The sequence below is a fragment of the Chanodichthys erythropterus genome, chromosome 19, assembly GCF_024489055.1.
Source record: "Chanodichthys erythropterus isolate Z2021 chromosome 19, ASM2448905v1, whole genome shotgun sequence".
NCBI classification, from domain to species: Eukaryota; Metazoa; Chordata; class Actinopteri; order Cypriniformes; family Xenocyprididae; genus Chanodichthys; species Chanodichthys erythropterus.
In genome coordinates, this window is record NC_090239.1 from 7874625 (window position 1) to 7889262 (window position 14638).

Sequence of the window (14638 nt, forward strand, 5' to 3'; positions counted from 1 at the left end):
CAAGAACAACAAGCCACTGTCACTCTGCTGGAAAAAATGTGTGGACTCTCACAGATAGGCAACAATGCAGCGTTTTGATCAGTTCAGTTCCCATCCTCATATTCCACGGCCTGAACTTACCGAACAATCAACATCTGCACTTCAAATCCATGCATTTCACCTCTTTATATTTGCTATGTATCTGTATATATGGGACAAAATGTTTTCCACAGCATGTCAACTATTAAAATAGCATGTAAACTCTAGTTAAATATATGTAAACCAGCAGAGGTGCTGTAGTGATGCCTTACGAATGTAATCAACTCCACAAAGAGCCTCAGACAACACAATTGACCTCTGATAAGACTGTGAAGTACGAGCCACAAATCAAAGTCACAAACCTGACAAAGCAGTGGGACAATTTTTTTTTTTTATGCATCAGTCATCCAAAAACCACCACCACCACCACAAAAAAAAAAAAAAAAAAATGGTTTAAATAAGTTGTCCTCAGTTGTCCATTGTTATTCCCTGATTATCCGAACACTCTACAAACTATCTCTCATATCAGGAACAGAGCTCAGCACTCTTTCAGTCTCTCTCTGCCATCCCTCTTTTTATTGACTTCCTATTTGATGACTGATGAGAGGGAGAGGGGAAGGGAGGGGAATCTCTTGTAGAGGAATTCTGCACATTCCTGGAGGCCTCCCAATGGCCAGCTAATGGGCATACTCATTTTCACACAGACGGTATCAGGGAGAACTGAGAGTAACCATTTAACAAGTTTGTATCGCTCATTCCCATAGCAACAACCGAAGAAAAAGAACATCTTGCAAATTTCAAATGAGCCAAGAAAAAAAAGCCCCCAACCTACTTGTGTTTGTTTACTTGAATAGCCACATCTGAAAACAAAGTATACAGTACAGAGAGTGGATAATTATCTCTTTACTACCACCTGCTCTATTGCCTTAGAAACAATCTAGAGTTCAAAGTCAAACTGCAATATGATCATGTCTTAATCTAACCATGACTAAAGGATAAAGACACTATTCCAGTTTAAAGTGATACAATTTATTTAAATAATTTTATTCTATTTTTTTTATTTATGAACAAACATGATCCAAGAGAAAATACATTAGCTGATGAAAGTATGTGAAGAATGACATGGATGACGGGAAGGAAACCTCTGCTCTCCCAGAAGAGCACCTCTCACAACTACTACAACTGCATAGGCTATTTTTTCATCCACGTTGGTATCCATGAGAACCAAACACAGCTCTCGTTGAGTTTGTATGACTAAGTGCCCAGTGGTTTTCCTGCGCTCTTACGCATAGTGTGCGCTGTGGGGCGCGCCCTAACGTAGACACGCAGAAAAAGGGGCGTAGTGCTTCCATAATGAGACTCTTTAAAGCTGCTGCTCCATACAGAATATTAATCTAGTCGCAGGGATCTGGACTTTGGAAATACGCAGTACTTTTGAAACGAGTGGCGCGGCTGCATTTCGGCGTTCTCATCCATTTTTGTGGACTTACTTTCACTTTGCGAGCAGTAAGTTGGATTTATATTGCAGTACAAAAGTACGTTGCCTGTTTATGAGTAGGTATATTTAAAAAAAAAAAAAAAAAAAAAAAAAAAGCGGATCAGAGGAGACAGTAGCCTAATTTTTGCCTTCGGGATAAAGTGCTCTGGCTCATCCATACGCTGATATCTGGCTTTGTAGAGGGAAACGCGTGACTGGTTGCTTTATTATTTTCCAGTTTTGCACTTTTGCGGCAAAATTGATGGTGAAAAAAATGGTGTACATTATGTCAACTGCGTTATGAGTAATTTCAATTTTCGGGCGAACATTCTAGTTCATAAATAGATTTTAGAAAGTTTTAATAAATCTGACAATAAAAAGACATGGTTATATTAAAAGACGTAGGCTACTATGTAACAATCAGCTTTTAATGCACTGGTTAAAACTTTGTTGTTGTTGTTAATAAAAAAACGCCTGATATATTATATTAATTACATTATATTTTATTATATCAACTCAAACTCAAATAATATAATTTATGAATACAACTTTTACATATTTATATATAATAACAGCCTAAATAGAAATAGTAAATTGCAAAAATAATGTTAAAGGACTATATTATAACTTATAACTCATCATTGTTGTACTTTATCAATAATATGTTTCGGTGTTTGTACAGAACCGTAAGGAAACATCATGCTGCTCCTCTTACTGGGAATCGTCGTCTTGCATGTGGCAGCACTGGTTCTGCTCCTTGTGTCCACTATAGTCAGTGTAAGTAACTATTCTACAGTTTCAGATCTATCTATCTATCTATCTATCTATCTATCTATCTATCTATCTATCTATCTATCTATCTATCTATCTATCTATCTATCTATCTATCTATCTATTTTGGATGTTTAATCCCTGCTAATGAGTATTCTTGTATCCTCTAACAGGCATGGGCTGTTAACCCCAACAGCAGTTCAGACCTCTGGACAAACTGCTCCTCAATCAATAATGACTACAGATGTGAGCCTGCTGACACTGGAGGTAGGATCCTGATAAATGTTTATATTTAAGAATTAATGTATGAAACCAAACATATTAGGATCCATAATATTCATGTCAAGCTTGGGAAAGGTCTGCTTTTCTGTAAAGGGTTAAAGAGACCCTCGGCAGGTTATTCACAGAGGGCTTTATTCTGGCATAACTGTCAAAGCCCCTTTGCCTGTTTACCATGCTCTGGGGTGGGTGTGCCCACTCTGCCTCACTCTTCAGTACTGCCATCTAGGGGTGAGAATGCAAGCATGCAGTTTCAATCCACAACAGACTCCTCTTAAACATCAGCTCATGCAGACTGTATAAATAGTCTGGTTGCTGGTGCTGAGCTCGGGCCCCTTGTTTGGGAGTGGAGAGTGCTGGGTTGCAAAGCGGTTTGAGAACATATGGGGTGGGGCAGAGGTAGAGCATTTGAAGCAGCTTAGATTTTGATCCGTGTGTGATGATGGCGTAGCATCGGATCACCGTAGGCCGAACATGGTGTGATTTGAGTCACACCCACGAATGTCAGTGACGGGGTTGTAATTATTGGTTAATAATAAAATAATGAAGGCAGATGGAAAGAGAGAGAGTATTAACCAAATTTTCAGTAAAAATACAAACTAAATGTGTTATTTTTGAGTTATTCTTGCCATAAAACATGTATATAAAATATACATTTTTTAAATCATAAAAAAGAAAAATGTTGATTTTTAAGTGAACATTCTCAATCAGATCACTGTTACACTATTGGCTGTTCTTGGAGGGTGAGATGATGTCATAGTTTTAGAGCGGGAAACGCCTCTCTGTGCACTTTGGTAATGAGGCGGGACCAGAATGCATTGCTGTGTTATTTCATAGCTCCCAGTCAGTTGGCGTAGCACCTATAATGTACTGTGTTTGTTTAGGGCGTGGTGCAGGGGTGGGCACATACTGAAGGGCTTTTCTGTCCTGCACTCATGCGCTCGCTCACGTGTCGTTGCTATGGTGCTGGAAAAAATGCAGTTTTTCTTTAAAAGTTTGCACTTTGCAGTTACTTCTTATGGTGGTTTTTAATGGTCATCTAGGCTGTAAAGAGAGTCTTAGGTTTTAAATTGTTGCATGACAAGCAATGTCTTTGAATTAGAACGTTTTGTGCGTTTAGAGCTATAGATGGCTTTTAACTTGCACGCAAATAACAGCATTAAAAACGTGAACCTTCATGTACTGTACAGCAAGGATGCATTGAATTGTTCAAATGACACTGAAGACTTTAACATTGTTTCTATTTCAAAGAAATGCTGTTCTTTTGAACTGTCCATTTATCAAAATGTTTCAAAAAATGTAACATAATAAGAAATGCTTCTTGAGCACCAAATCAGCATATTAGAATGATTTCTAAAGGATCATGTGACACTTGAAAATTCAGCTTTGCCATTACAGGAAAAAAATACATTTTAAAATATATTAAAATAGAAAACATATTTTAATATTTCACAATATTACTGTTTTAACTAAATTTTGATCAAATAAATGCAGTCTTGGTAAGCATAAGTGACTTCTTTTAATAAAAACTTTTTTTTTTTTTTTAATCTGACCTTTTGAATGGTAGGATATGTCAGCTACTGTATTATTTATATTCATAAATGAGATAACACATTTAACAATAAGGTTGTACATACAAAATTAGGTAACAGAATAGTCAGCATGGACAATATTTTTTTACAGGATATATAAATCCAGAAATGTTAAAATGCTAACATGGTAAAACATTTTTAATATTAGTTTTATTTAAGTTGTATATTGCATTTGGGGAATTTTTTTTTTTAAGAAAAATATAATTCATGTTTTCAATAACCCTTATTGTATAATGCATTTCTCATACCTACTTTTCTTTGAATAAATGGCCTTTGGACAGTAGCTCATATTCTTCACTTCTCTACACTGTAAAAAATAATTTTTGGTTTAACTTAAAAAAGTAAGTTACCTGGGTGCCTTAAAATTTTGAGTTTCATTGAAATTAAAAATTTGAGTTGATACAATGAAGGCAATTGGTTTAAACAAAAGAAAATATTATGTTATCTGAACAAAATTAATTATCTAAGTTGATTTGACAGAAGAAAGTATGTTGTGATAGCAAATCATGAAAATAATTTTTTACAGTGTAGTAATGAAGACAAAAACCATTCTGCCATTCTGTATAAGATGGTGAATCAGTGGCCAGTGGTGAAAATATTGCATAAAACACAAGCATACTGCTTCAGTACTAATTAATGCAAAATGATCGCTGCAGGGTCAGGGACAAATCAAGGGGTTAAATCGAACCTGAGCTCAAAATAAGCAGTCAAACCAAGTGTGAAACCATCCTACGATCACCTGAATGGTGTATTTTACACCGGGAGTGATGCGGAACAGCTGGCATGGCGATGCTACTCAACACCGGCAGCTAAAGCATGCGTGAAATCCTATTCATCATCCTTATATAGAGAGCTGTTTCATGGACCAAACCGGGGTTATGGCAGTCTAGTATGAGCGCACATACCTCACACCCCTGTGTTATGTTTCCCCGGTGCATATTTATCATCTGTTAAGCCATATCTTCACACCCAGGACCATACGTACCCCTCTAAATGTAAACACAAGGCCTCCGCTTTCCAAAATGATACCTTCTGTCCTGAAATACACATGCATGACTGCTGACAGAAATACATAGGGTGTAGTCAAGCTCAAAATGAGAATAGCCGCACCTTTTTTCAGGGTACTCCAAATGTTTACTATATGTGAGGATAGATAAACAGAGGATAAACTTAGTTACAGTGAGTAAATGCACTGTTTGAGGGGATGTGCTTCTATTTTTACTCCATTGTTGAGAGATAATTGAGAGATTGATTGTGTCATTTGTATTGTGTGGGTGCGGTAACCCCCGTATGTAAACACACAGATAGTTACAGAACATTGTATTATTTATGGATGCATACTAGAATAGTCTCCTCGTATGGTCTCTGATGAGATGTTCTAAGAAAAACAAATGCCATTTTTACAATTGTTTCCATTCTGAGATATTTACAAGCTCAAAAACGTTTTCTTGTCCTTTTAGGGTTATCCATGTCTGCCTGGGCTTTATGATTTTGCTGTTAATGAGATCATTACTAGAATTTTGGAGCATTCATATTGCCAATTCTTGACCACAAAAGTGCAAAGATCTTGTTCATGGAGTTTCCAGGATTTGATCAAGTGTTTCTATATTCTTTATCTGGAAATATTGTAAACTGTGAGTCTGATGGTCTTATTTTTAGACTTTAGTTGAGGATCTGTTTGTTTTGGAGGCTATAGTATTGGCTCTGATTTTGTTTTAATCTGTAGTAGGCTGATCTGCTTTAGGGGCTTGACAGTTCTAGTGGCTATAAGGGGAGCGGCAGACACAGCTGAACATGAGAGGAAAGAGAGAGAGAGAGAGAGAGAGAGAGAGAGAGAGAGAGAGAGAGAGAGAGAGAGAGGTGGAAACATGATGCTACAGGAATGACCCTTGGATAAGAAATAGACATGCTGGACAACCCATGCATTCCACTTATTACTGCTTGGGCATGGAAAAGGTAGAGACTGAGATAGAAAGAGATCAACTACGACGTGTTCATGCTCACGCTTCTCCTTAGACAAGTTTTATATAATCAGAGTAATCAGGGTCATATGTTTTAGAAGAACTGCTTTCCTAAAAAAAAAAACAAAAAAAAAAAACATAATTTACTGACCCTCACGCCATTCCAAACTTTCTTGTGTGGAACACAAAAGCTATTTTTGATTTATTTATTTTTTTGTATACAGCAATTTTTACAGCAATGCCATAGAAGAATCATATGTGGTTCCTCAAACAACCTTTCAGTTAAAGGTGCAATATGTAATATTTTTGCAGTAAAATATCCAAAAACCACTAGGCCAGTTTTATATATTTTGTTCACCTGAGCACTTTTATCCCAAATGTTTTCAACTATTTGTAAATCGTGAGAAAATTGCAATTTTAACCAAGGCTCCGGGACGTGTGAGGAGTCGCCTGTCAACCCGCGTTACCCACGGTTTCCGGTTTTATTTTGTAGAAACTATGGAAACACCAAAGACGCTTTAATATATTACACTTTTTAATAGACATAATTATTTGTATTAACAGTAATACATAATTTTATCCATCATACAATATGTTTTAAAATGTATTCCATGCCATTTATCAACACAAGCCATCAAATATTTAATATGATATTCTAAAATCGATCTATCTTACTGCAGTGTGCAACAGTGTCTCACAGCAGCCACCGAGTGAACGCACAGAGTAACGTTATAACATTTTCAACACACTCAAGTGTATCTAAATAGTGCTGCGTTACCTCCATAGACTGTAAAAAAAAATATGGACGTAGTGTCTGTGACATCACCCGTAGATTTCTGAAGAGCAGTTTTTGAGGCCGAAAATGAGGCCGCTGCCATCTTAGCTGCGCGTCACCGCACGTCACTCCCGGATAACTGAAAATGGGCAAAGAGGCGGGACGTAGTTGATCTGAGGTGCCATGGTTACTGAAACCACGCCGCCTAGCTCGACGTGACCATCTTAGCAGGCAAAGGGATCTAAAATATTAATATTCTAATGATATAACTTATCTGTATTAGTTAATAAAGATAAGTTATATCATTAGAAAGTTATAAAGGTTTTACTGTCAATGTACGGCGTCTTTTTTACGATATGCTCCAGCACCAGTAATTGTAATTTGTGTCAGGTTTGCACATGACAACACGAAAAATCAAACTGGACTTCATACCTTTATAATGAAATAGTGATCGCGAAATAAATCCATTCCGTTGCACTTGGGTAAAATGTCCATGAGTGTCCATTGAAAAACAAAAAAAAAAAAAACAGTACTTTTTGTCCACAAAAGCGTTAAATCCATGAAATATTGATATATAATTAATTGTTTGCATCACATTTCTTTTGAATGATCTGCTCTCCATCATCGTTCTTCAAGAAATTATGCAACCTGGGCAGCGTTTATGTTGTAAAACTGTATGTATCTCACAAAAAAATGAGCCTGCGTCCAAAATGCAGCAGTTTTAGTTATAATATCCAAGCAGTGCTGTCGGAGTTTGTGGTGTCTTGAGAGGGATATTCTCCAGCCATAGTCATAGTAAACTCTCTAACAAAACTTTTAGCCAATGCCAAGACGATCCTTTCCTTCTGCATGCGTGCACATCTACACAGACGCACATCTGTCTCGACCATTAACGCAGCAAACCATATTATTTTATAATTGTATAAATTAATCCCGAAAAAAGCACAAACACGGCAGAGATGCCAAATTCAGCGGATGGAATTAGCTGAGGTAAAGTGACGGCTCACAGACAGCAGCGCGATCCACCTGTCAATCAAGTGACCACGCCCTTAATTATGCAGGACTTTAAGGCTTAATATAATCTAAACGGATGAGTTTTAAAAAATCTCACCCCCCTCAGAGTTGTCATGAAGGGCAAAATGATCAGTATAGACCAAAACCACAATTTGTACCAACTTGTAAACATTTTTTTTTCTGCTGTAAAGTGAAGTTCCACTGCTCATGAGGTGTGTGTTGCGCAATCGCTCCAGCGGCCTCGTTCCTATCCCTATTATTTTCCATCGGCTGTGAGGTGAAGACCACATGTCCCAACATTCTGCTCTAAAACTTGGCATCATCAAGCTACGCTTTTGTTTTGAATAGGCTTCTAGCGACCTCTAGCGGCCAAAATTATTACATATTGTACCTTTAACAAATTTTTAAAACAACCATTTTCTTAAAGGGATATTCACCCAAAAATTAAAATTCTATCATCATTTACTCACCCTCACGTTGTTCAAAATCTGTATATATTTCTTTGTTCTGTTGAACACAAAGGGAGATATTTTGAAGAATGTGTTAAACTGAACAGTTTTGGGGCACCATTGACTTCCATAGTTGTTTTTTCCTACTATGGAAGTCAACGGTGCCCCAAAGTGGCCTGGTTACAAACTTTCTTCAAAATATCTTCCTTTGTGTTCAACAGAACAAAGAAATATATACAGATTTGGAACAACTTGAGGGTGAGTAAATAATGATAGAATTTTCATTTTTGGGTGAACTATCCCTTTAAGCCCTGTGTATACTTCGTTTTTTTACATGCACGCTAGTTTACGTGTCACAGTCAATGCACAGCCTTGGAAAGTATACTTCATTTGACTCGTACTCATACACAGGTGTTCGACGCATACGCAGTTTTGAGCAATCTCTCGCCATGAGTTACAACCCATGTAAACATCTTTGTATTCTTTCAATCTAGGGTTGTACAAATGAAGGTACTTTCTATCCTCTTCACACAATCTGTCAACTATGTAGGCCTCTATTGTTGCTGTAGCTTGCATGGGTTCCGTTCTGTTCTGTTTATGCCGGTTTTCTTCGTCTACCTTGTGAATCGCCACCCCCAGGGCACATTTGCCACCTTGTGGATAACTAATTACTGCAAAAAAATTAAATGTGCATGTGCAACCTGCAAACAAAATTTGCGTCGCGAGCACTGTACGCTGACCCTCGTGTATGCGTACAAAAGTGAACTATACTTTGGGCTTAATAGTAATCAGGTCTTATATGTTTTAGAAGAATTGCTTCCCTAAATAACTCAAAAGTGGTTAATTTTTGGTTCTTTTTGGTGAACAATATTTAAAACAATCATTTTCTTACTGTGAAAAGCATCTTAATAATCCAAAGAAGCTTACCCTTATGCAGCTTTGAAATGAAATGAGTGAGTAAATGATGACAAAATTTGCCTTTTAGGTGAACTATTCCTTTAAAATTCGCTTGTGGATAACAATGCTAAAACAGAAACACTGAATCATTTGTACATAACGGGACATTCCAAAGCAAGAATACATGCTGAACATTAAACTAAAACATCTGCCACAGCATTCTTCATCAATCTCAGACTCACACAAACCAGTCTCACTGCACGCTATTGATGGAAGAAATTAAAGGGATAGTTTACCCAAAAATGAGAATTCTGTCATCATTTATTCACCCTCAAGTTGGTCCAAACCTGTATGAGATTCTTTCTGATGGTGAACGCAAAAGAAGATATTCTGAAGAATATGAGTAACCAAACATTTGATGGACCAAGTCAATGGGGCCCATCAACTGTTTGGTTACTGACATTCTTCAGAATATCTTTTTTTTTGTGTTCAGCAGAAGAAAGAAACTCATACAGGTTTGGACCAACTTGAGGGTGAATAAATGATGATAGAATTCTCATTTTTGGGTAAACTATCCCTTTAATATCCAAAGCTTTTTTCTTGCAAATTGGTCTACACTACCTTTCAAAAGTTTGGGGTCAGTAAGATTTTTTTTGGGAAAGAAAGAAAAAAAGAAAGAAAGGTTTCTAATGCACACATTTACTTTCTGCTGTCCACACATGTAAAAAGGTGCTCTAATGCAAGATAAAAATGACATAGGGGAGGCTTTTAAAGCCATCAAATGTAAGTAATATGGAGTTAATGGAGCTCCTTGTGTAAGCTGCCGCATTTTGGCCCTGGGACGTCAAGAGGAGAGGATCGATATCAGGTGCTGGTAACCTGCTAAGAGCTTTTAGGAACAGAAACCTCATTATGTGATTGCACAATGCATTAAGGGTTCCTGGATTCTCCAATGCTCTTTATATCCATAAAACAACCATTAAACATAAAATGTAACATTGGCAACATCATGAATTCATTATGAACTGATATTTGGTGTTGCTTTTTGCCGACTCACTTCTGTCACTATCAATAATACGTATCTCCAGTTGCACGCCAATGTAAAAGTGCAACTACCGCTATATCCTCTGTGATCGATCGAGAATAGCAGATGAGAAAAGAAATAACGATCTGCTTGATGACCATTCGTGTTCATTTTAAATGACCTTCTTCTTCCCAAGAGAAGAGCATATGTTTTTATTTCTGCAAAGCCCTAAGTGGTTTCAGGACTAAGAAATGCACTAATGTTTTGAAATGCTTTTTGTCTTCCAGTTTGGATCCAGGCAGTCCAAGCTCTCATGATCCTGTCAATCATCTTCAGCTTCCTGTCTCTCTTCCTGTTCTTCTGCCAGCTCTTTACGCTTCAGAAGGGTGGACGCTTCTTCCTCACTGGAGCATTCCAGATCTTTGCTAGTGAGTATCAGCAAAGACTTTATAGATAGAAAGACGGTGCACTCGTATTATAATGAATGGGAGAAAGTGCAACGTGCAATATGGCGGAATAAGTCCCGCCTTCTAAATAAGAGCCAATCGTAGATTGGTAAAGTCATTGCATCACTGCAGCTGCCATTAGAAGCTCTGGTTCCTATAGAAACTGTGCATGCACATTAGCTTGATCACGCCTAAAAAATGCAATTTTTTGTCATGATTTGAGTGTTTAGAAACAAAATTTATGAGACAGTTGTTTCAGATTTCATTGGTTATTTCAAATATTAATCGAAAGCTTGTCGAATTTGATGCTTCCCCATTCAAAGAGATAGGAGCTGCACTTGCATGCCCGAGAGGCTTTTCAAAGATGGCCGCAGAGTGAAATGGCTTGTCTTAAAGGGACTTTGTTATCGTGACGTCATGTGAAAATGCCGTACTGGATCAACTTGGTTGGTTGCAGATGCTAATGAGGTTGACATAACATGCTGACACTCATGCAGTGTTAATAGACCCAAAGCGCTCGCAGTAGAAACGAATGAGAACGATGAATCGCATATGCGTTTGAGCTAGTTGGCTCAGGTGATCTGAGATCAATTAGCATTTATTAATAAAATATGATCTATGGGACATCGACTGATCTCTTCTGTTCCTATGGAGGTGTATCTGCTTTCATTCGGCTAGATGAAAAGACCTTTGGCCTTAGGCTTGTTAGTTTAATGAGTCCTGTCAACTCTCATTAAGCCACAGACAGCGCAGGAAACCCTTTAATGCGCTCATCTGCGGTTATAGGCAAACTTCCTGCAGGTAATTCGGTTACGATTTCTTGAGATTAAATAATGCGGCACGCAGAGTTATAAATAGGCAAGGCTACCAAAACGAAGCGTTTCTCTTCATTTATGGACTTGTAAACAATACGTGTAAAAGATAAGATACGGAAAGATGCATTTTAGTCATTTACTGCAGCTAATGTAAAATGATAACTCTCGTTAAATATTTAATTAAATTCTTGGGTCTTTCAGATGTAATGATGATGGAATATTATTAGAAATCATTACTGTTCCTGGATAATGAATAATTCTGTGGGCGCCATGAATGCTTGATCTTTCAGTACGTACTGAGGGCTTTTAGAGTTCATATCTGTGAGTGTCATCAGTGAGGACGGACACTAATTGAAAGCTAAATGTCAGAGGAGAGCTGAGGGTGTAAACAGCACAAAGCCAGACAGTTACAGGTGCCCACTGAGTTGGCACAGGATACACAGCTGCTGCCACAAGATGAAATGTCAAGACTGGCACTCTGAAGGTGGTCTGTGGACCGCCTGACATAAAAGAACGTGAAAGTGCCTTGTCATGTTTCCTCCCTCTCATGCAGACTTCATAGTCAAGACTAGGCCAAAAAACACATTAGTTGGGTGACTGTTACTTAGTAGATATTAAGCAAGTTTCCTTGTTTTTAACTGTTGTACAATAGTAAAGATGTCATTCTGAATTACAACCATGTCTGTAGACAGCGTTTTAGAAATGCAGAGAAATTCAACTTGAAACGAAGCTTGAAAAAAGTTGTAAATGCATGACTACAACACACATTATCAGACATTAAATGTAATATCCTGACAACAAAAGTGTTCCTAAACTAATAAAATTAAATAAATAAAATGAAAAGTCTTTAAAATTAGAAAAGTTTAGGGTTTTTTTTTTTTTTTTTTAATAAATAAAATAAATAAATACTTTAATTTATGAAATGTCAAATGTGACAGTAAAAACAATTATAATATTACAATTTGTTCTCTTTTTTCAAATAAATTTTTTTAACTTGCTATTTATCAAAGAATCCTGAAAAACATGGTTTCCAAAAAGTATTAAACAGAACAACTATTTTCAACATTGATTTTGAAGTTTCTGGAGCAGCAAATCAACATATTAGAATGATTTCTGAAGGATCATGTGACACTGAAGACTGGAGTAATGATGCTGAAAATTCAGCTTTGACATTACAGTAATAAATGCATTCTAATAAAAAGTAGTTACATTTTAATAATATTTCACAACATTACTTTTGATCAAATAAATGCAGCCTTGGTGAGCATAAGAGACCAACTCAAAACTTTCTTTATTATTACTATTTTCTACACTTAAGAATAGTGTTAAAGTCATAAAAAGCATGAAATAGCATAAGTAGAAGTGTGTAAATTATGCCCTAATGACCAAAAAGTGTAATAGCCTAAATAAAAACATACAATGTTCAAATAATGTTAAACAACACCAGAGTTCCCATGAATGCTTAATAATGTAAAATACATATGATTTATATAGGGCGAGTTTTTTTTGCATTTCCAGATAGTTAATTTACCTTGTCTTCCTCCTTCCCCAGGTCTTTTTGTTATGAGTGGAGCCATCATTTATACAGTAATGAACACCGAGTGGGTCCCTGAGACAGAGTTCTATGGCTTTTCCTACATCTTGGCCTGGGTAGCCTTCCCTCTGGCGCTCATAAGCGGGTTAATCTACGTCATTTTGAGAAAACGAGAGTGAGGTGGCACCGCCCTCTTTTGGCCGCTACCTGGAAATACAGCTTTGAAGCCAAAGTATCGCACTGCATCCACAGAGAAGTGAAATCACGCAGTATCTTCACCCAGGGGTCAGTCAAAATCAACGCCACTGCCACCCCAAAAAGACATATTCAATACTGTCATCATTTGAAGATGTATATAGTATCTATGGTTTAAAACCTATTTATAACACTTTTTACATATATGTACATAGTATTTTATGTTTGCTCTGTTGACAAAGAACCTCTGAAGAGCTTTTCTTTTAGCTAATTAAGTGCCTAGAGTGTGTGTTTGTCGCAGAAACGTGCATCATTAGCCATAATCTGTGTTTGTGTCTTTTTTTTTTCTTTCCTTATACGGCCAAAATACTTATAAAAATGTATTTTAACCAAAGTGCATGTTTTCAATTATAGGGACAATGAAAGGAACTGTTTTCAATGAAGCTGCATTGAGAATTCATAGATAAAGTAACTTAAAGGGATAGTTCACCCAAAAATGAAAATTCTGTGATCATTTACTCACCCTCAAGTTTTTCCAAACCTGTATGAATTTCTTTCTTCTGCTGAACACAAAAGAAGATATTTTTCCAAAACTGTTTTTCCAAACAGTTTTCCCCATACTATGGGGATGAAAGAATATTCATTTTGGGTGAACTGTCCCTTTAAATAACAAGGTTAGACTGGCAGTGTTGAAAGTTTTTTTTTTTTTTTTTTTTTTTTTTTAAGTTTCTTTGTTTTCAAACAAAAAAAAAAAAAAATGGTGCTATGTATTTACCATTCCTTTCACTAATAGCCATTTAGCCTTTATTTAGAAGGACATAACATGACTGAAAGTCAAAATCAGAATGCCATTGAATATATTGTGCTTGTGCCTATAACACAATGCTGTATATACATTACTCACCAAAAAGGTTCATTTTATAATAAAACAAAGAAAATGTGTTCTGAGTAACACTGGGTTATTAGTTTAGTCTTGGGAGATTGTGATGGAGGAATTGTAGTAAAAACAGACCAGGAACTATTGATTTTAGTTGGATTTAGTTACTTTTAAAAGCAGTATTAGCAGCAGGATTTGAGAAAGGCAGTGATTCATTTAAACAGTAATGTTGCTTATATGCTGCATTCAAATCCAATTCAGATGTATAATGTTTGATGGGTTTAATCACATGTTGTCACAATCAACAGTTGAGGCAAACACCCTTCATATTCATATCAGATGAGCATAAAAATATAAAATAAAATGAAGGAACGTGAAATAATGGTAGCTTTTTCCAAGCATCAGAATGACAGCTCACAGTCCTCTTGTATATTGCGCAATATATCCAGAAAAAAGATTTGAAAAGCATTGAAGTGGCAGTTTTGTTGGGTGAGAAATGTGTTATGAACTGACC

The 14638-nt window shown here is 36.6% G+C and overlaps 1 protein-coding gene across 1 annotated transcript; it reads left to right on the forward strand.

Annotated features, from left to right (window-relative positions):
• The first annotated feature begins 1390 nt into the window (after nt 1–1390).
• Nucleotides 1391–13983, forward strand: pmp22b (peripheral myelin protein 22b). Its single transcript, XM_067369750.1, has 5 exons — nt 1391–1524; nt 2178–2272; nt 2440–2533; nt 10545–10685; nt 13071–13983. Exons 2-5 carry the CDS (start codon nt 2195–2197, stop codon nt 13229–13231), a joined length of 474 nt encoding a protein of 157 aa, XP_067225851.1. The 5' UTR covers nt 1391–1524; nt 2178–2194; the 3' UTR covers nt 13232–13983.
• The last annotated feature ends 655 nt before the right edge of the window (nt 13984–14638 follow it).